The sequence below is a fragment of the Salmo salar genome, chromosome 16 (assembly GCF_965601325.2).
Source record: "Salmo salar chromosome 16, fSalSal1, whole genome shotgun sequence".
NCBI lineage: Eukaryota > Metazoa > Chordata > Actinopteri > Salmoniformes > Salmonidae > Salmo > Salmo salar.
Window position 1 is genome coordinate 31,689,426 of NC_138306.1, and position 24,266 is coordinate 31,713,691.

General features: G+C 41.3%; 1 protein-coding gene across 1 annotated transcript in view; it reads right to left on the reverse strand.

Annotated features, from left to right (window-relative positions):
• The window catches only part of LOC106573762 (insulin-like growth factor 1 receptor), a 172,738-nt gene extending 153,975 nt beyond the window's left edge, over positions 1-18,763 (reverse strand). Inside the window, exon 1 of the mRNA XM_014149105.3 lies at positions 17,720-18,763. Coding sequence (XP_014004580.1) covers positions 17,720-17,813 — 94 coding nt within the window. The 5' untranslated portion in view covers positions 17,814-18,763. The remainder of the gene's footprint in view (positions 1-17,719) is intronic.
• Positions 18,764-24,266: the final 5,503 nt, after the last annotated feature.

The window sequence follows — 24,266 nt, forward strand, 5'->3', positions numbered from 1 at the left end:
ACACGAAACCAAAGTGCCCGAAGTTGACTATCTCTCCCATACACACACACTCATACGCACAGACACCTTGATCAATTATTCATTAATGACAATCATCTCTGCTTTTAATTGTGTCTGTCAATTACTCAAAGTGGGAATGGATACAAGCATACATAATGGGATATCACCACTGAAAGACTGCTATGATAATAAACCATATAAAACCCAGTCCCTGTTTATCTAAGTGTTTCATGGATAACACTAAATGTACTGTCAGAATGTAAACACAAATATATGTCCCACATCTACCTGTATTGGCTGTTGCTTGGCCCCTGTCTCCCTATAAACCCAAGCTAATCCTTTCACTGTAACACTTGGAGCAAGCCATCTCCTCTGGGTCTATTGACACGTACAGTATGTAATGATGTAATAATGATTTCTTCTAACAGTCCATTCACACCAGGGAAGCAGAGCTACATTGTAGCCATGACATACCATGGAATGTGTTAAAATTCTCAGGACTGTAGTACAAAGGCAAAACAAAACAAGCAGTATTAACATATGCCCTTTCACAATAGGAGGGAGACCTGCTACACTCATTACCAACTCCCTGTCCAAGGCAGGTATTGGTCAAGGCAGGTATTGGTCAAGGCAGTAATGTGTGATATAAAAAAAATATATATATATATATATATATATATTTTTTTTTTTTTTGTAATTTTTTTTTTAAACACTACAAAAAAAAACATAGAAAACCCAACAGATCTACAAGAGGTTTGAAATGCTACTTGGAAGGTGAAGTAATCAGTAGAAGAAATGTCTTGACATATGAGCTCCTTTGGCTAAACCTGTAATGTTCTTACAGAGGCTTAGGACACCCTCTCAATGAGTGACAGCGTCACAGGGCCTGTGCAGTGACAAATAGTCCTGTTTTAAACCGCCCGGCCCTGATCCATGTCAACACACTATTTAATTGACGCTATGTTTTCTGCTAATTTCCGCAAAGTTGAACAATGAGCTAAACTGTATCTAACTTCACAACAATGACCATAACAAAAGCTTCTCAGTTGAATCATGTTGATCTACTGCTACTTAGATTTGAATTTTATTGAAATTGAATGGAAGCCAAAAGATGCCATCTCTACTTCCATATGAATGACATCCATAGAACACATACTGCACCATCGGCCAAACATTTACTCAAATTATTTCTAGCAGTAGGCTAGCCTAAAAGAGATTCAACTTCAGTAATAACAAAATATCCTGCTTGAAGTTCCTTTTTCAATCTATCCTGCCAAAAATAGTGAGCACATTGTTTATCAGGATGAATGGACTTTATTTTCTCCTGTCAGTGTGGTAGACTTTTTTCAAATTTAGAACGGAAATGATTACTCTCGTTGAAAATAGTATTTGCTTTCTCCTATCGACACTAAAGCTCTGGGGATCCACTTCTGAGCCATCAAGTTGCATGTCCTCTTTGTTTCATTGAGAATTTTTCTGCTCCTCGACCAGCCAGAGAGAGGGGAGGAGGGGTGGAGCAACTCAAACACAAAGACTAATTTGTTTGTTAAGTAAAGAGAAACTCTTGGCCTCACTTCCTGTTGGAGGCATTAATAGAATCAGGGGGAGTCTGTTGGGGAAGAGACAGGAGCAGGGGCAGTGGTGGATATTGTGGCAACGGAGGAGATAGGGTTTCTGCCAGGCAAGACTATCTGAGGCCTTGCTATTGGTGTAAAACCCGTCGGTGATAAAAGGAGAAGGTGAATTAAATTAGAAGTATTTAGTAACGCTATTGTTGCAAGTACATTTCCATTGCTTGCTCTTTGGGGTATTAAGCTCAGTTTCTGTATAAGCACTTTGTGAAAACTGCTGATGTAAAAATGGCTTTATAAATACATTTGATTGATTGATGATTGATTGATTGATTGATTGATTGATTGATTGATTGATTGATTGACAAAAGACCACACTAGCAGAATGTCTAATAGTACTAGTAAACCTGTGACACTCCTCCACCTGAACATGTCGCGACATCTCTGTTCTCAAACCAACAAAACACCACATCCTCTTCTCCCACATAATGCCAACAAAGGGGGAAAGAGAGAGCAGGAGAAAGAGACTCCTACCTCCCTCCTTTCTCACCCACTTGTTATAGTCATTAACTGTGTTAAGCACCAGGAATTCCAATAATTTCCTTGGAAAAGGCTTGAGTAGATCTGCCTCAAAGGTAAGCCATCGGAGATCTGTGCATCCTGCTAAGCCTGATCCATATGTTGTGATGGGCTATCACTTAATAAGCAATAAAGGTGAATTATGGTGCATTACACTGACATCCCTTTTGACTGTATTTTATATCTAAAACAATCTTCATATTTGTCCAAATTCATTTGAACAGAGAGTATGGGGGAAATGAATAAAATGCCAACCATGACAGGTGTAATTTCCTATTGTTGTGTAACAGCTGTGTCTGGCCACTGTCCTCACAGTGGGATAAGCACACATAGAATAAAGTGCTTCTTCCTGTCCCTTTGCGCTGTTCACACTGCTGAGTAAACACACATATCTCCAGCGTGTAATGGAATCCAGCGGCTCATGGTTATGATTGATAACCTTGCCCTGACCTTCCACACATAGTCATACACACACAAACAAACACACACACAGGTGACCCTGTGAAAGAGTGAAATCAAGACATGGCCATTGCGCAGCATATTGCTATCCTCAAACAAAGTAAAAATCCAAGGGTAGTAAACCACTTGACTATCACAATATATCAGCCACAATCTTTTAACAGATAAAAAAATGCACATTCTGCGTTAACTGAACTTTCACGGTTAAGCTGCGTCCCATAACAGGAGAGGAAGTCAGTCCCAACTCAAGATCAGTATCTGTTTATCAGAGGTTACTGAAACCATTTAAAAGACCAGTATGATACCATTTTTGGAATGGGATTAATTGTATATTTTCCCACTGTAAACTCCAGAAAAGTTGTTATGAGGAGGAAGTATTTTCTTGGTTCTGAAATGTAATGTAATGTGATGGGGGAAAAAACACTGGGGCTGGACCTTGTTGAATTTACTCACCCACAAGTTCCTGTCCATCAGAACACATTATGCTATCCTGTACACTTTTCAGTTCTAGTCTATTTTTCACAGTTTGTTTTTCTCAGATATGCAGACTAGAGGTCGACCGATTAATTGGAATGGCCGATTAATTCGGGCCGATTTCAAGTTTTCATAACAATCGGTAATCAGCATTTTTGGGCACCGATTATGGCCGATTACATTGCACTACACGAGGAGACTGCGTGGCAGGCTGACTACCTGTTATGCGAGTGCAGCAAGGAGCCAAGGTAAGGTGCTAGCTAGCATTAAACGTATATTATAAAAAACAATCAATCTTAACATAATCACTAGTTAACTACACATGGTTGATGATATTACTAGTTTATCTAGCTTGTCCTGCGTTGCAAATAATCGATGCGGTGCCTGTTAATTTATCATTGAATCACAGCCTACTTCGACAAACGGGTGATGATTTAACAAGCGCATTTGCGAAAAAAGCACTGTCATTGCACCAACGTGTACCTAACCATAAACATCAATACCTTTATTAAAATCAATACACAAGTATATATTTTTAAACCTGCATATTTAGTTAATATTGCCTGCTAACATGAATTTCTTTTAACTAGGGAAATTGTCACTTCTCTTGCGTTCTGTGCAAGCAGAGTCAGGGTATATGCAGCAGTTTGGGCCGCCTGGCTCATTGCGAACTGTCTGAAGACCATTTCTTCCTAACAAAGACCGGAATTAATTTGCCAGAATTATATATAATTATGACATAACATTGAAGGTTGTGCAATGTAACAGCAATATTTAGACTTAGGGATGCCACCCGTTAGATGAAATACGGAACGGTTCCGTATTTCACTGAAAGAATAAACGCTTTGTTTTCGAAATGATCGTTTCCGGATTTGACCATATTAATGATCTAAGGCTCGTATTTCTGTGTGTTATTATATTATAATTAAGTATATGATTTGATAGAGCAGTCTGACTGAGCTGTGGTAGGCAGCAGCAGGCTCGTAAGCATTCATTCAAACAGCACTTTCCTGCATTTGCCAGCAGCTCTTCGCTATGCTTCAAGCATTGCGCTGTTTATGACTTCAAGCCTATCAACTCCCGAGATTAGGCTGGCAATACTATAGTGCCTATAAGAACATCCAATAGTCAAAGGTATATGAAATACAAATGGTATAGAGAGAAATAGTCCTATAATTCCTATAATAATTACAACCTAAAACTTCTTACCTGGGAATATTGAAGACTCATGTTAAAAGGTACCGCCAGCTTTCATATGTTCTCATGTTCTGAGCAAGGAACTTAAACGTTAGCTTTTTTACATGGCAAATATTGCACATTTACTTTCTTCTCCAACACTTTGTTTTTGCATTATTTAAACCAAATTGAACATGTTTCATTATTTATTTGAGACTAAATAGATTTTATTGATGTATTATATTAAGTTAAAATAAAAGTGTTCTTTCAGTATTGTTGTAATTGTCATTATTACAAATATATATATAAAAATCATCCGATTAATCGGTATCTGCATGTTTTGGTCCTCCAATAATCGGTATCGGCGTTGAAAAATCATAATCGGTCGACCTCTAATGCAGACAAATGTGAGAGCCTGATGAGCAGTTGCAAATGCAGTGGACCAGGTCGCTCCATCCCGCTGAGTTTAATGTAAGATGGCAGCGCTGAGGAGGGCACGAGTCTTCCCAGGTCCTGCTCAACCTTGGTTTGTTTTTTTATACTGTGCTCAAATGTTTATTCTATTCTGAGCCATGTACTTTATGTTCGTATTCTTATCTTTTCTTATTTCTTATTGCTGTTGCATTGCCGAGAAGGAACCTGCAAGTAACGATTTAATTGGACGGTGTATACCAGGTGTATCCTGTACATACGACTAATAAAACTTGAAACTTGTCCCTTACACCTGACACCTCAACTCGACTTAATCCTCCACATGCTGGAAGTCATCTGACCAGTGGTCTGGTGGGCCACTTCCCCTGCATGGTCCTCACTTCAAAAGCACAGGTTCAGATATCAGGCCCAGACCAGTAACACAACACTGTCACCCCCTTACACACACTCCAAACCCTCTCCTCGGCCCGACTGCAGCATGGCAGAGAAGGGGTAAACACACGCATACCTGCCGTCTTTTAAATATAGTTTATAGTCACATTTAATGGGTTTGCACAATCAGGTCACATTCCAATACCACTTAAGTTTAGCAGTTGAGCTACTAAGGCTGAAACATTACCTCCCCAGCCATTTGAAACGACATCCACAGTATGTTGCAGCTTATTTATATGGTTTGTCCATATCAAGTGTTACAAATCAAAGAGCTGCACATTACCAAAGAGAGGATCTTCCCTCAGAACAATCATAAAAATGATGAAAGTCACTGTTTCAATATGGATCTGGCCACAGTCTCTTGATCTGCAGCCTGTCACTGTGCAATCTATTAGAAGAGATAACATTTGCAATCATACTGCAAATTGTACAATACTCCATGGGCTATTAAACCCGTGGGCCACAGTACATGACCATGTATGCGTCTGGCCAGAGATTGCATATGAGCAAATACTCTTGACAGCCCACTTTAAATAAGTGTTTAATTAAGCATTGTAAACCTCAGCTGGCGGTCTAGAGAGGCCATAGGACAGGATTTGACTGCACTCTCATAAACTAGCACAGTGACACACTTTCCCATCCCTGCCTGCACAGTCCCTGTCAGGCTGCCTGCCACGCTGTGTGGACTGCAGTGAGAGAGCAGAGCCAAGCACAAGGCGCACACACACACACACACACACACACACACACACACACACACACACACACACACACACACACACACAGGCATGCACACGGCGCTGACTCCCTCGCTGGGGGTGAGACACGATATGCCGGCATCACTGCCCCCTTAGCGGAACCAGGGCTAAGGGATGGGCAGAGGCACAGTGGGAAAGACAGCACTTCCAGTCACGAGACAGAGTGGGAGTCTTATAGGAATGTGCATCTCTCCTTTCATGAATGATTTGATACGCATCTAGATACATGGGCTCTGATACGATACAGGAACAATACGTTTTAGTCTGAAACGATTCAGTGTACGATTCGGTTTGATTAGGGGAACGAATTGATGCGATTCGGTTCAATTCGATACAATTCGATGCACACAATTCTTTTGAATGACACATTACTTTCCATTTTAAATGAATATCTGCTGCTGATGGGAGCTCAGGAATTGGGCCTCTCTGAGCTGGATCGTTCTGAGATTACTTTTCTAAGCTCGTGTGTGTGTGTGTGTGTGTGTGTGTGTGTGTGTGTGTGTGTGTGTGTGTGTGTGTGTGTGTGTGTGTGTGTGTGTGTGTGTGTGTGTGTGTGTGTGTGTGTGTGTGTGTCATTGTCAATGGTGTGTGTAGGCACCTGAGCTGAGCCATAGGTCAGACTCAGCATCTACCATCCCACTTTCATCTAAAATCATCTTCACACAATGATTAACTTGTCATGTTTGCAGATCATATTTTTTTTTGAGATAGTACTATATCAACATTTACAATTACACCATACCCAAACCGGCCGCGAGCGTGCGCCATCTTGCACAAATTGATTTTGTCCCCCCACATCAAACCCGATCATGACACGCAGGTTTAAATATCAAAACAAACTCTGAACCAATTATATTAATTTGGGGACAGGTCGAAAAGCATTAAACATTTATGGCAATTTAGCTAGCTAACTTGTCCTATTTAGCTAGCTTGCTGTTGATAGCTAATTTCTCCTAGGATATAAACCGTGAGTTGTTATTTTATCTCAAATGCACAAGGTCCTCTACTCTGACAATTAATCCACAGATAAAAGGGTAAACCAAATATTTTCTAGTCATCTCTCCTCCTTCCAGGCTTTTTCTTCTTTGGACTTATATGGCGATTGGCATCTAACTTTCATAGTTACCACGACTACCGACCGAACTCAGTTCATCTTTCAATCACCCACGTGGGAATAACCAATGAGGAGATGGCACGTGGGTATCTGCTTCTATAAACCAATGAGGAGATGGAAGAGGCAGGACTTGCATCGCGTTCAGCTTCACAAATAGAACTGACTTCTATTTTAGTGCTTGGCAAATCAGACGCTCGTTGGTGCGCACGAGCAGTGTGCGTGCAAAAATTGGATAACATGTACGTTTAAACTTATTTTGCAACGCGATCGGTGTGGTCAGCATGTTAGAAATTAAAAGGACAGGACAATCGCGTGTGGTATATATTGTTTTTGGGGGAGGGGATTTATTCATCCTAAAAATAAATATCAGGTTTTATAACACAATTCTACCCATTTTGGGCTCCAGAGTGGCGCAGTGGTCTAAGGCACTGCATCTCAGCGCTAGAGGCGTCACTACAGACTCTGGTTTGATTCCAGGCTGGAATCGAACCAGGCTTTATCACAACCGGCCGTGATTGGGAGTCCCATAGGGCAGCACACAAATTCTTAAATACAATGATGGCCAACCCCAGCTAAACCCTAACCCAGATGACGCCTGGCCAATTGTGTGCTGCCTTATGGGACATAGTGAAGACATCAAAACCATGAAATAACACATATGTAATCATGTAATGACCAAAAAAGTGTTAAACAATTTAAAAATAGCCCAAAGTAGAGAATGTCAAGCGTGTGCAAAGCTGTCATCAAGACAAAGGGTGGCTACTTGAAGAATCTACAATATTAAATATATTTTGATTTGTTTAACACTTTCTTGCTTACTACATGATTCCATATGTGTTATTTCATCGTTTTGATGTCTTCACTGTTATTCTACAATGTAGAAAATAGTAAAAATAAAGAAAAACCCTTGAATGAGTAGGTGTATCCAAACTTTTGACTGGTACTGTATATCAAATTACTCTTGAATGTTGTAATAGTAGAACGCACAAGGTGACATTTTTAAATTGGGTAGTGCATCATCAGTATTCCTCTTGTCATGTTAGTCATTGTATACCTTAGAGAGCTATTTATAACTAGTCAGAAATGTCCAGATCAACTAGCTCATGTCAGCTAACATTTTTTAGCTAGGCTTTTTATCCCGTAGATTTTGTAGTAATGTTCGAGTTACTCAAATATCACATGAATACACATTTAACATGGCAAAATACATAGAATTTCAAGAAAATGTGTTTTAAACCTGCAACATTTTCTCTGTACCCTATGACAACATGTGCATGACTGCAGGAAATAAGCTTTAAATCTGCAACATTTTCTTTCCGGCAACAAGAGGTGAACAATTTATGTCATGAACAGAGCTTGCGCCCATATGGCACGAGCTCGTGCAGCGGGGGCGTGGGACGTTCCCCAATGCTGGAAAGGGGGCGTGAGGGAAAAGTTTGGAACCCCTGGGCTACAGAACGGAAGGAGAAGACGCATCAATTCAGTCACAAAATTGATTTATTTTCAGAATAAAACAATAGGAGTAAAAAAACATGAATAAACCGATGATTCGTAACGTTTGAATCGGTTTTCTTTCCGATGCATGCTTATTTTGGATCAGTTTGGGCTCCCGCAAACCGATGCATTAGCATCTTAAACATTTGAACCGGGGACTGATGCGTATTGGTTAATCGTTACATCCCTAGAGTCTTACTGTCTCACCCATGAGAGAGAGAGAGGATGCATTCATGTCTGAGTCACTAGCCCAAGCCCCAGTCACGAGGACCCCTGCATCACAGTCCTCTGTACCACTCAGCCAAAGGTAGAGAGGGAGCGTGGATGTCAAGTGCAGAGGAACATCTAACCCCAATTCTGCGTAACTTTGGTGACAGCTAATGCCATTCTGCTTTCCAGGAGGAATGGGTCCTGTCGTAACTATGCAATAGCAATGCCAGTGCGTATGTGTTAAACAAGAGCCAGCAGTCACAGGACATGAACAAACAGTGGAAGCTGAGTCTAACAATACACACAAACAGTGAGATCTGTCTTCATTCAAGACCCTCCAGGTGAGGATAGCATCATTACTCTAAATTGTGATTTTAGCCCTGAATCCCACACTTCACTTAAACCTTTACTTGAGCTCCAACAAGGAGGCAGCTGAGTAAAATGATGAGTCATGCTAGCCAAAAGGAATACCTCAAATAGTGTGTGTGTCAGAGTGTGGCTGGAGCTGGGGTTCGATAGGAGCATCTGTCTGCTGCCAGGCCAGGCTGTCCAGAGACCGCTCGTGTGAACAGCAAAGACCAATAAAACAGTTCACAAACTCTCTACTCTTTCAATCAACAAAACCATGTCTGTTTCCCTAGTGGGAGTATTTTTGCACATTCTATTTCCAAACACCAACTTTCTCCTCTCTCTAACTCTTTCTCACACCTTTTCTCCCTCTCTCTCTCTCTCCCCCTCCCTCCCTCTCAATGTATCATTGAGCCTTGTTTGCTGTATACTTGGAAGCAATGGCATGGAAAGTTTACTGTGGTGAGAGTTAAAAGCGAGCTTAATTACATTTTATTAGCGTTGGACAGATTATTAAAATACATAGGGTTGAAAGTATACAAGACCTGATGGAGCATGACCATTAATTTGCTATGCCCAGAATAATTGTATATTCTATTGTCACGTCCTGGCCAGTAAAAGGGTTAATTGTTATTGTAGTTTGGTCAGGATGTGGCAGAGGGTATTTGTTTTATGTGGTTCAGGGTGGTGTGTTAGTTAGGAGGGCGTTTGATTTATTATTTCCGGGTTTTGAGTTATGGTCTATGTTTATGTATTTCTATGTGTAGTCTAGTGAGTGTGTTTCTATGTTGAGTTAATTGGGGTGGACTTCCAATTGAAGGCAGCTGTTTGGTGTTGCCTTTGATTGGAAGTCCTATATTAGTTGGGTGTGTTTTGTCTTGTATTTGTGGGAGATTGTTCTGTGTTTAGCCTTGTGCCTTGCCAAACTGTCTGTGGATCGTTCGTTCTCTTGTTTGTTGTTTTTGGTGTTCATTTTGATTTAATAAATGTTCAAAATGAACAAACACAGTCCTGCTGCATTTTGGTCCTCCTTCACCGACGATAAACGTGACAGAATCTCCCACCAACTAAGGACCAAGCAGCAGAAGAAAAGGGATTTCGAGTTGGACTGGCGGGAGAAATGGACCTGGGAGGAAGTTCTGGATGGGGCTGGACCTTGGCACCAGGCTGGGGAGTACCGTCGCCCACGGGAGGAAATTGAGGCAGCCAAGGCAGAGAGGCGGAGGTACGAGGCCTTGGAAGCGCTGAGGGAGAAGCACGAGAGGCACCCCCAAGAAATATTTTGGGGGGGGCACACGGGTAGTTTGGCTAGGCCTAGGAAGAGCCGGAAGCCAGCTACCCGTGGTTATATGGAGGAGCGTATGAGGTGGAGAGCGCCATGTTTCGCTGAGGAGCGCACTATCTCACCCATACGCACGCACAGTCCGGTGCGCGTTATTCCAGCCCCTCGCAGGTGCCGTGCTAGAGCGGCATCCAGCCTGGTAGGAGGATGCCTGCGCAGCGCATCTGGTCGCCGGTACGCCTCCGAGGACCAGGCTACCCAACTCCCGTTCTACGCACGTCTACCATCAGGCCCCTGCACAGCCCAGTCTGCCCTGCTCAAGCACCCCGCTCGTACAGGGCTACTAGTTCCATCCAGCCAAGACGGGTTGTGCAGGAGGTAAGATCAAGACCGACTGTGCGCCTCCATAGCCCTGGGTTTACAGCTCCTGTCTCTCGTGCGGACCCGGAAGTGCGTCAACCCAGTCCGACTCGTCCTGTTCCCGCTCCCCGCACTAGCCTGGAGGTGCGTGTTCCCAATCTGGTACGCCCAGTACCAGCACCACGCACCAGGCTTCAAGTGCGTAAACCCGCCAGTCAACAGTCACCAGAGCTGCCCGCCAGTCAACAGTCACCAGAGCTGCCCGCCAGTCAACAGTCACCAGAGCTGCCCGCCAGTCAACAGTCGCCAGAGCTGCCCGCCAGTCAACAGTCGCCAGAGCCGCCCGCCAGTGAGGAATCGCCAGAGCCGCCCGTCAGTGAGGAGTCGCCAGAGCCACCCACTAGTCAGGAGCTGCCAGAGTGGCCAGACTGCCTCGAGCTGCCAGAGTGGCCAGACTGCCCCGAGCTGCCGGAGTGGCCAGACTGCCCCGAGCTGCCGGAGTGGCCAGACTGCCCCGAGCTGCCGGAGTGGCCAGACTGCCCCGAGCTGCCGGAGTGGCCAGACTGCCCCGAGCTGCCGGAGTGGCCAGACTGCCCCGAGCCGCCGGACTGCCCAGACTGATTTTTTTAAACCTTTGGGAAATGGGCAATATCATAGTAATATACATGTATATTCTGTACCGTGTATATTGTAAAAACAGATTGACCGGCATCAACACTAATTTAGGGTAAAAAAAACTTTTACCACGAAATGAAAGCGACCAAGGTTTGTTGCTCTAAGTGAAATGGTAAACATGTACTTATTTACCATTATCTTGGCTGTATTGGTCTGACACCTGAAAGTTCTGAACTTGTCTCCAGTCCTCCTACTTATGATGGTGAGCTATATGTTGAGAAACTCCACCCATGGCTTGAGGGACTGAGGTCCAATGGAATTCCAAAGTTCAAGAGTAAAAAATGTTCATGCCCCTAGAGGCGGTGGAACTCTGCCGTGCTCAGCAGGATGCTGAGAAATGCCCCACTCTGTGATTCACAGTGGTGAGGACACTGGCCTGACCACACTGGTCAATAGCTCTCAATTGCTTGAGTCCTCCTCCTTTTTTAATGCTAATTGAGGTCGTTCCGTTTCCTTTCCATGTCAAAATCATCTCCAATATCCCACATCCCCTTCCTTTCCTCATAGTACAAAACACAGCCGTTCTCATGAATTACATCCACAGGGCTACACAAACACACTAGCTAGTAACTATACAAAATCAACCAGACATCACATAGATAAACAACCAACCCTCCTAAAGAAGCCAAGTGTCAGTTTAATTTCTGATAGATACCCATACTCACTTATAACGTAAATGCAACCACCAAAGTACTACAGATGTAGGCCTCTATCTAAAATAAACAGCCCACAACCAATAAATAGCAACTAACAGACAGTAGCAATAAAGACTGTATGTGAGTATAATCTGTGAGTTGTAATGTCATTGTTTAACTAATAAACAAATGGCACCCCTTTATTGAGTAATTCTGAACATTCGCTTCTGAAGGGCCTTAATGTATTGATTTTAGGGGTGTAACGGTTCACCAAACCCACAGTTCGGTAGGTAATGTGGTTTTGAGGTCACGGTTCAGTTCGGTTCCAGTACAGGGGGGAAATGAAATGCCAACAGTTACTGTAGTTTTAGTTGTTTGTTTTTGTTGTTGATGGGCGTTCGCTGTTAAGTAGCTCTCCGTAGACCTGGGGGTCCATCCATCTGTAGTATGCGCAACACAAGATGCATTGGCCAATTCATTGACAACTTCGGCTTTAACCTGCTTATATAGAGCAGGTACTACATGCTTGCTAAAATGGGTCCGAGGACAATGTCCGTAAGGTGGCTCGAGCACTTTCACGAGGTGCTGAAACCCCTTATTCTTCTCAACCACCGAGAATGGGCGCATATCCATGGCTATAAACATACCTATCGCTCTGGTAAGTTCTTTGTCCCGGTCAGAATCAGCTGCGAAGGGCTGCTTGAGTGCAGAGGGGAGACGTAGTTGTGTTGTTTTTTTTGCGTTTCCGTCTTGCTCCGCAGGTAGGAATATTGGGGTGATGTCGGTGTAAATGCATCAACATGTTTGAGGTGTTGGCAGATGTATAGGTTATTCACGTTGAGCAGTGGCGACGTACTCTCTGTCCAACGCTATTTAATCTACTGGGAAGACAAAATGTTCCCAAACTGGAGATTTAAACAATGATGGAAAATCCTCCTGGTTCATCGACCCCACCCCTCACCATCGTACAGAACTAGTTCCCGGCTCCGCCTCACAAAAGGACAGTACGAAATGCACCAATTAAGATTTGAATTTTGATTACAACGTGCGCATAGGCTCCAGTTGTTTTAACGGAATAGCCTGAATTTTTTACAGCTCAGATTTACTCAAGAGGCATACAACACAGCATAAGCATAGCCTATAGGCCTAGTGTTTTTAGTTTTTATATGAACAAAAATATAAACACAACATGTAGTGTTGGTGCCATGTTTCATGAGCGGAAATAAAAGATCCCAGACATGGTGTGCACAAATGTTTTTACATCCCTGTTGGTGAACCTTTCTCCTTTTCCAAGATAATCCATCCACCTGACAGGTGTGGCATATCAAGAAGCTGAATAAACAGCATGATCATTACACGGGTGCACCTTGTGCTGGGGACAATAAAAGGCCACTCTTTTGTCACACAACACAATGCCACAGATGTTTCAAGTTTTGAGCGAGTGTGCAATTGGCATGCTTACTGCAGGAATGTCCACCAGAGCTGTTGCCAGATAATTTCATGTAAATTTCTCTACCATAAGCCTCCTCAATGTCATTTTAGAGAATTTGTCAGTACGTCCAACCGGCCTCACAACCGCAGACCACGTGTATGGTATTGTGTGGGCTGAGCGGTTTGCTGATGTCAACATCGTGAACAGAGTGCCCCATGGTGGCGGTGGGATTATGGTATAGGCAGGCAAAAGTTACGGAAAATGAACACAATTACATTTTATCAATGGCAATTTGAATGCACCAAAATACAGTGACGAGATCCTGAAGCCAATTGTCATGCTATTCATCCACCGCCATCACCTCATATTTGAGCATGACAATGCACGGCCCAATGTCGCAAGGATCTGTACACAATTCCCACAAGCTGAAAATGTCCCAGTTCTTCCAAGGACTGCATACTCACCAGACATGTCACCCATTGAGCATGTTTGGGGTGCTCTGGATCGACAGCGTGTCCAGTTTCCTCCCATAACCAGCCATTGAAGAGGAGTGGGACAACATTCTACAGGCCACAATCAACAGCCTGATCAACTCTATGCGAAAGAGATGTGTTGCGCTCCCTGAGGCAAATGGTGGTCACAGCAGATACTGACTGGTTTTATGATCCACACCCCTACTTTTTTTTTTAAGGTATCTGTGACCAACAGATGCATATTTGTGTTTCCAGTCATGTGAAATCTATAGATTAGGGAGTAATACATTTTTTTCAATTGACTGATTTCCTTATATGAACTGTAACTAAGTAAAATCTTTGAAACTGTTGCATGTTGCATTTATATTTTTGTTCAGTATATTTTTTATGCATTCATTCAGGTTCACAGTGCGGACTGAACTGACTCCCGTGTTCGGTGCGAATATGTGTACCTTTACACCCCTAATCGATTTTGCAGGAGACATGATTCCATCACTGTTGGGTCACTTTGCTCCACCACATGGTGTTTAGCCTTAGAGATTCCACTAAGTTGCTTAACAGCAGTCAAACTCAAACATGATCGAAGTGAGCTGTTACAGTAGCCTAAATGTTATTAATGGTCACAAACTGGGCATATGCTCAATTCAGAGGGACACAATCTTCAGAAATGCATTGAGCCTCATTAGACTTTTCCCATTCCGATAATAAATGACTGGATTAAACATTTGTTCTATTTTCTATTTAGTTAGACACCTCCACCTGTCTTTACTGGTGTAAATGAATGAGACAAGAAAATTGGATACTGCACAAACCTTGCTCCGAAACCTTATTACATTTGACCCCTTTATTCACTCTCCAAAAACACCTGCCCCTTCTTGAAGGCTGGCTGGAAACTCGGCTCCAAATAGTGATGTCAGAAGCTATAGCAAAGCCCAGTTGTCTTCTCCACTAACTAATAAGCCATTGCCTTTTCATAGCCTTCTCAAAACATGATGAAGCACACTATTAACATAAATCAGCACAATTGGAAGATGCTATGACATGTTGCAGGAACCAGGTGCCCAGGTTCCCTGAGCTGTTGAGGGTAACCACTAGAGCAAGCAATAGCTAATGGCTGTCAGGTAGCCTAGCGCTTAATAGCGTTGGGCCAGTAACCGAAAGGTTGCTGGTTTGAATCCACGAGCCGACTAGGTGAACAATCTGTCAATGTGCCCTTGCGCAAGGCACTTAACCCTAATTGCTCCTGTAAGTTGCTCTGGATAAGAGTGTCTGCTAAATGACTAAAATGTAAAATAATTGCAAGACAGATGAGGTACAGGAAATGTAAAGAATAACGCTGATCTGACAACAGCAACAGTCCTCAAAACATTGAGTGATGCACTGTTTTATGCTATGGGAAATAATCCACATCTTTACAAGCTGCTCATTCCTTCAAAGTCATTGTGGTGCACTTGTGTGAGCTAGATATAAATTCTTTAAAGAAAATTGTTGAGAACTGTTTATTTCCTTGACATAGAACATGCATGTGGATAAGACTGGAGGCACTGTCAATAGAAATAGGACTGAGTAGCAGCTCAGTTGTAAATTTAATTTGGCAGAGAAGGTCTTCTGCATTTCATATGCATTCCACCACTTGTTTGCCCACTCATGGCATATAAACAATAATTTTGGATACTTGGGTATCCAATGACTTTGTCCTTGTTTCTGAATAGGCCTAGTGAACCACTTTTAAGAGGTTGCATACACTGCAAAAAAAATATATATAGTAGTTTCAACTAATTATTATTAAGTAACTGGTTCCACAGCCTGTTTCAGTTTACTTTTCGGTCAAAGTGTTACCTGAACGTAACATTTTTAGGCCCAAACTTTGCACCAACTTGAGAAAACTTGGGCAAAAATTCTGTCAACTTAAAATTACGTGTTTGCTGAACTTGTCTCATATGTTCATTCAACTTGAAAAATATTATTTGGCCATTTTCACACAAAAAAAGTCTGTGTAGTAACACACACACACACAGTGCTTTTGACATACAATATTTTCAACTTACATATTTGACACACATGATTACATTGTGCATGTTCATCTATTCAGTAATTATTATTCAACGTGTTTGCGATTTGAACTCACTACCTTTTGGTTCACAGCATTCCGATCTTTTTCCTACGCCACCATGTCTGTGCCAATTAGCAGTTAATCTGACTGATCATTGATTTGATTGACTTATTTATGAAATTTGTTTTTTTCCCCTGTATAGTTGTCTAATGTTGGTGGGGAATATTACTTTGTTTTAATGTTAGTCTTTAATAATACTTTTACTTGAGTGTACTTTTAACAGAGCTGAGATTTACTTTGAAGTGTAAAGTATAGCAATACAGATTAAATCAGTCATTGACGCAGAATTGGTGGCGTAGGAGGAAGATCGGTGTGCCGTGAACCAAGAGATTATGAGTTAAAATCCCAGGTGAGGAGATGTTGAATAATAATTACTGTATAAATGAACATGCACAATGTCATCATGTATGTCAAAGTGTGTCAAATATGTATGGTGAAAACATTGTATGCCAAAAGCACTGTGTGTGTAACTTGTTCCACAGCATTTTTTAGTGAAGATGCCCAAATAATAATTTCTAGTTGAGTAAACATATGAGACAAGTTGAACAAACACATAACTTTAAATCGACAACATTTTCTCAAGTTGGATTTAAATTTGGGCCAACAAAAAAATGTTACGTTCAGGTAAGACTGATCGAAAAGTTGAGTAAACTAAAAAACAACTGTGGAACCAGTTTGGGTTCTACACGGAACCAAAAGGGGTTATTCAAAGGATTATTCTATTGGGCCAGCCAAAGAACCCTTTTTGGTTCTAGATAGCACCTTTTATTCTAAGACTGTACCTTTATTTGAATGCACTGAAGTGGATAAAGAGACACACTATTCCATTGTATAGGCTATTGTAAACTGGTGAAAAACTAGGCTTATTTCATTTAACACAGTCCACCAGGATGTGACATCAGGTCCTAAATGCATTTTTTGTCGCTAAAATAAAAGGCCAAAAGCTAAGCTAAACCAATAGGACAGTATTTACCTATACTATGCGCGTGCATGTGCATACACATAATGACATTGGTGGGACTCGGAAACCGCGCGCTACCACCACCGCTACGAATGCAAAATGGCCACATGGTCGAAGTAGTAGGCTATCCTTCATCCATGGATTCATCCTCGTTCGTTTGCGGGAAAGCATCATTATAAAGGCTCACATTTTTACGGGTGTAGGTCTAATTCATTGCTAAAATATATGAGCCTATAAGATTGAAACAAAATCAAAAACATATAGGATAATATGTTTGTGGGCTACTGTGGAAAAATCAACAATCCCAAAGCCTAATATGATATATGTTTACATTATGCAATGTGACCATATTTTAAGATATTTCCATAGCTAAGACAAGCTAGATACGGCATTATTTAAAAAATCATCAATTTGCTTTTGCTATTCAGCCTAGTCCCAAATTAATTAATCTCTGAACTGACGTGAGCCTGGCGATGAAGCCTACAATAACATGTAGCCTAGCATGTAGGCCTATGTATCTCTTTACAGTAGTCATGTGGACCAAAACAAGATACTGATACTGTAGTCAGACCAACAATACAGCTGTAACTAAATAATAATAACATAAAATAGCTACAATGTTAAACCATTGGCGGCAAAACATTGTTGCATTGTAACGGCCCGCATGAATGAGGATAAACCCGAAGAAACCTGACAAGGTATACCGTATTATTTTGAGTAGGACATCACAATGGCACTTACTTTCTCCATTTGCGGTCCATAGGCAGATAGTGGAGACAGATAGCGTCAGACCCCAAAACAAGGTCAAATTATTCCTCTCTGTCCCAGATCTCATTCCTGATCAATTAGTTATTCACCTCTCTAAAAAGCAAATCACTTAATTCCAAAATAGTGGAAAAGGGAGATGATGCCACCGAGTTCACAAAAAGTAAAAAGGAAAAAAAACGTGGTCCAGCAAATAGGCTACACTGTTTGACAGGTCGATACAAATTCGTGTTCAGAGTATAGTCTACTATATTTCCAAGTTTTGTGTTTTGGTGGAATTATATATAGCATATGCCTATATATTTAAAAAAAATGTAAGATTAAATAAATTAAAACAATTCGTTATTCTTGCCAACGACACAATGATTTAAGGATTGCTGGCAAGACATTCGTGCCACTGATTTCACTCGACAGATGATGGTAATCCGCATCCTCAGTCTCCATTTCTTGAAACCCCAGTAATTGTGCACAGGAGTTTTTATGACTCGCAATCGAACAACGTTCACTTGTAGTAGACCAAATGGAATTCCAATCTTCTATCATTCATTTCAGTCTGAGTGATGAAAATTAGAAGGAGAATCTACGGCCAGTTCCACAGGGTGGTGGCTGAGATGGGAAATGAATGAGAACGTAACTCCGTTCAATGAGCCTTTCCAACAGGGCGCAATCCAAAATATCCTCCACAACAGAAATTGTTTCACCAATCTCACCCCCCTTTTCTCCCGCCCCCTGCAGTGTCTGTTTTCGCCGTTAACGCAGTCAATCGTCTCCTTTGCGGCTGAAAAAAGACTTATGCCACGCAACAGTAGACTATCAAGTTTAAGAGCTTCGGTTGGGGTGTAGTATGGTATACTTGCACCAAACTCAAGATTCCGTTATGTCCTGTGAGCCATTTATGGGTGATGAAATGTATTTTTTTGTTTTCCCGTATAGCTCCAGTAAGCAGCAATCCTATCACTTGCCCTAGTTGTCGGTCTCCAGTCCGTAGAATCACTGCTGTAAACAAGAGTAAGCTCCGCTCACACAGAAACACATAGCACTAAGCATACGGCAAGTCACGGAGAAAAGCTGGAATGGAGCAGGCAGCCAATGACATGGATAACCAATGTTAAGGTAATTTTAAATGTAATTTAGCCTATTAAAAAAGACGCAGCCCTGCAAAAAAAAGTGTAACAAAAGGTTATACATCGTTTGTAAACGGTTAATTATAGCTCCCGTTGTATAGGCTACATTTGTAAATCTGTAATAAACATTTGTGAGATTGTTATTTCTAAGTATCTTTATATATGACCAGGCTACTGTTATTCATTATTAGGCTACGTTTATTATTTCCCGTGCAGTCATGGGCAAGCACCATAACAAACACACAGTTTCAAACAATGTGTTATAGCTGTTTATTACATTTACATTTATAATATCTTAACTAATAATTAAGAGTTTATAATCTACATACAGCTAAACCTTTTATAACCGTTATGCCATGTAGCCAACGGTGTTGCCTTAAATTAAGCTATTTGGTTTGATTGATGGTCATTAGGTTATAACGTTCCATATTCGTCTATAGGGTAATAAAAGCAAAGTAAATATACATTATTCTGCCTACAGGCTATATCTACTTTCCATATATTATTTTGTGTAGTAGCCTAATAAGTGCGATATCTGGAAGAAGAGCTCATTTATTTGTTATTCCCTGGGAGTAGTGAATTATTTAACAGTTGCCTGAACGTTATTTGAAATGTAAAAACACTTTAGAATCCAGCTCCCTCTGAATTCAAAATATCCTGTGTCCGGGATAAACATTTAGCAAGCAAATAATTACAATCACAGTAGGCTACAACATTTTATTATTGGATGCATTGTGCTTACAATGCAAAACAATTTGTTATATTAGATTATTGGTAGGCCTATAAATTTACACAGAACATATAAATAGCCTAGCCAATGCTAGTCTGTTTTCCGCAGTGCCTGTTTGATTCTTTCGGGATATGTTGGTTGTACATGGATGGAAATGTAGGTTTATATAGCCTACCTTTATGTTTGGAATTAAATGTATATGATTATTGATTCTAGTCTTATAATAGACTGCCGTATGTGTTGTATAGCCTATATTGAACATTTTCAAATTGATAATCTTACCCAGTTCCACATTTTTGATGTGCACCTACAGTACTTTGCCTGACACACGATAGCCCAAAGCGAGTAGTAAAATCCGCCCTGGAGTTTCATTCAAATACACGGATTGGACTCAATATTAGCGTTCATTCATCTGTGTTCTCTCTCTAGCTTGTTTTGTATAGATAGCGCGCAATGGGCAGGGCTGAAATAATCAATGTTAATTCTGCAAAAGTAACATTATAATTTGAATAGGATACACCACAGCCGGCGCAGTCAGCCAGGTCACAAATTCTTATTTTTAATTTGTGGTGTTAGCTTATAGATACGTCATGACATGCTTGTTGTTTCAAAATTCAAAAGGCACTTGCACTTCTGAGCCATCTTTGTTGCAGGTGCATGCTTTTTGTTTCACAAAGTTTCAATTGTTTGCATTTGTTTCATAACGTATTTAATTTTGCAGCATATTTTGTTACTTACGAAATATTAATAAATATTTTTTATAGCATATTTGTCCAGCAATAATACATAAATAATGTGGAGAATCAGGGCCGGACTAACAACCTCCAGGTTGTTGAAAAAGGTGCCGTTTTATCATGTTATTCTAAACATTTTGTCATGAAGCTATGAGAAAACGTTGCCGTTTTAAAGCAAATTTCCTGCAATTCTACATTTTTTGCCATGATGCTGAGAGAGAATGTTGCAGTTTTAAAGCTAATTTCCTGCAATTCATCACATTTTGCTATCTGGGTGGCCCCAAACCTCCAATAATGTTTTGATATGTAATCAATTAGTGTTGCTACTCATTTATTTTTATGAAGGCATTCTCATTAGAATGTGTGTCTGTCAGAATACATTCGAACAGACAGCATGTATTTAATGTTTATAAATTCATATCTCATAAACAATTACTTAATTACACCTAAGCAGTATATATATACACAGTGACCATCAGTGCCTTCTCAAAAATTGTTGGTGCATGATGCCACTGCTCAGGTGTAATTCAGTAATTGTTTAGGAAATATGAATTTAAAAATTGTATAAACATAAAATACATACTGTCTGTTCAAATGTATTGTGACAGACATATACAGTTGAAGTCGGAAGTTCAACCACTCCACAAATGTCTTGTTAACAAACTACAGTTTTGGCCAGTCGGTTAGGACATCTACTTTGTGCATGACAAGTAATTTTTCCAACAATTGTTTACAGATGTAATGGTTTCTATTGACAAGTAGAGGAGTCAGGCGCAGGACACAGGAATAAGTGTAAACAAAACGTGTTTACTCAAATTTATCAATAAACTTCTCACAGAAAATAACATGGTTTAAAAACCACCAACAACCACAAAACAGGAAACAATCACGGACAAGACAAACAGGAAAGGCAGAGGGTTAAATAATGAACATAATTAGGGAAATCAAAAACAGGTGTACACAATAAAGACAAAACCAAACGAACAGTGAAACATCGATCGGTGGTAACTAGTAAACCGGTGACGTCGACCGCTGAACGCCACCCAAACAAGGAGAGGGGCCGACTTCGGCGGGAGTCGTGACAACAGACAGATTATTTCACTTATAATTCAGTGGGTCAGAAGTTTACATACACTTAATTGACAATGCCTTTAAACAGCTTAGAAAATTCCAGAAAATGATGTCATAGATTTAGAAGCTTCTGATCGGCTAATTGAAGGCTACCCGAAACGTTTGACCCAAGTTAAACAATTTAAAGGCAATGCTACCAAATACTAATTGAGTGTATGTAAACTTCTGACCCACTGGGAATGTGATGAAAGAAATAAAAGCTGAAATAAATCATTCTCTCTACTATTATTCTGACATTTCACATTCTTAAAATAAAGTGGTGATCCTAACTGACCTAAGACAGGGAATTTTATACTAGGATTAAATGTCAGGAATTGTGAAAAACAGAGATTTAATGTATTTGGCTAAGGTGTATGTAAACTTCCGACTTCAACTGTATATATACACTGCTCATAAAAATAAAGGGAACACTTAAACAACACATCCTAGATCTGAATGAAAGAAATAATCTTATTAAATACTTTTTTCTTTACATAGTTGAATGTGCTGACAACAAAATCACACAAAAATAGTCAATGGAAATCCAATTTATCAACCCATGGAGGTCTGGATTTGGAGTCACACTCAAAATCAAAGTGGAAAACCACACTACAGGCTGATCCAACTTTGATGTAATGTCCTTAAAACAAGTCAAAATTAGGCTCAGTAGTGTGTGTGGCCTCCACGTGCCTGTATGACCTCCCTACAACGCCTGGGCATGCTCCTGATGAGGTGGCGGATGGTCTCCTGAGGGATCTCCTCCCAGATCTGGACTAAAGCATCCGCCAACTCCTGGACAGTCTGTGGTGCAACGTGGCGTTGGTGGATGGAGCGAGACATGATGTCCCAGATGTGCTCAATTGGATTCAGGTCTGGGGAACGGGCAGGCCAGTCCATAGCATCAATGCCTTCCTCTTGCAGGAACTGCTGACACACTCCAGCCACATGAGGTCTAGCATTGTCTTGCATTGGGAGGAACCCAGGGACAACCACACCAGCAATATGGTCTCACAAGGGGTCTGAGGATCTCATCTCGGTACCTAATGGCAATCAGGCTACCTCTGGCGAGCACCATGACTGACCCACCGCCAAACCGGTCATGCTGGAGGATGTTGCAGGCAGCAGAACGTTCTCCACGGCGTCTCCAGACTCTGTCACGTCTGTCACGTGCTCAGTGTGAACCTGCTTTCATCTGTGAAGAGCACAGGACGCAAGTGGCGAATTTGCCAATCTTGGTGTTCTCTGGCAAATGCCAAACGTCCTGCACGGTGTTGGGCTGTAAGCACAACCCCCACCTGTGGACGTCAGGCCCTCATACCACCCTCATGGAGTCTGTTTCTGACCGTTTGAGCAGACATATGCACATTTGTGGCCTGCTGGAGGTCATTTTGCAGGGCTCTGGCAGTGCTTCTCCTGCTCCTCCTTGCACAAAGGCGGAGGTAGCGGTCCTGCTGCTGGGTTGTTGCCCTCCTACGGCCTCCTCCACGTCTCCTGATGTACTGGCCTGTCTCCTGGTAGCGCCTCCATGCTCTGGACACTATGCTGACAGACACAGCAAACCTTCTTGCCACAGCTTGCATTGATGTGCCATCCTGGATGAGCTGCACTACCTGAGCCACTTGTGTGGGTTGTAGACTCCGTCTCATGCTACCACTAGAGTGAAAGCACCGCCAGCATTCAAAAGTGACCAAAACATCAGCCAGGAAGCATAGGAACTGAGAAGTGGTCTGTGGTCTCCACCTGCAGAACCACTCCTTTATTGGGGGTGTCTTGCTTATTGCCTATAATTTCCAACTGTTGTCTATTCCATTTGCACAACAGCATGTGAAATTTATTGTCAATCAGTGTTGCTTCCTAAGTGGACAGTTTGATTTCACAGAAGTGTGATTGACTTGGAGTTACATTGTGTTGTTTAAGTGTTCCCTTTATTTTTGTTGAGCAGTATATTTAAAGATGCCTCTGAACCCAAGGCAAAAGAATAACACAGCAAATGAGACACAGAATAGAAGCAATTTTACTGGCACTCTTGTGCCCCTATTATACCACCACTACTGATGTTACTATCAACTACTGCTCCTATAAACATTTGCAAACCATTCATTTCAGCATTGTTTTGCCATATGTCTAGATCACTTCTATGCCATGCAATCAAGGAGCTATATCATGCACAATTTCTATAACTGGCGCCCTCTGTTGCTACAAAGATAGTATTGATGCACTACTGAGGACAATTCACCTTGATGCTAGGGTATTTGAAACTGTGTTGGGTATATGACTGTGTTGCTCTGTCAAAGCTTTTTCAGAGTCTGTTCTGTCTGAAACCCTGTTGTATTGCAAGTATTATTGCAAGCCAATAGACCAAATGGTCAATCAGTTATAAATCTAGACTACTCTCGCTTTGTTCTTTTGATCCTAACTAGAACCAGTGAAAAGGTGTATCAAAGCTTTGTAGTGTGGCCCAAACACTTCGATTTGGAGGATTTTTGAGGCTGCAATAATCCTCACAAATAGGTAGAAGTAGTTTTTGAAGGAAAATATTCCAAGGTCATATTAGTTAATTAATGGTTAAATAGTAGTTCTGGTTGTAATGACTGACAACATAAATACTTTATTTTATGTTGGTAACTTTTATGTTGGTAACTTGTTTGCGTGTCAGGAGAACCTTTTTGTATCAGAAAATAAAACTGTATCAATGAGATAAAGCCTTCCACTGAGAAATATTACAAAAAACAAGCAGAGGATATCTGGCCACCCAGACTGCAGATATGATGAGTCATCCCTGCATAATTATCCCCGGTCTCCAGTGATTGACCTGCCTGTCCACT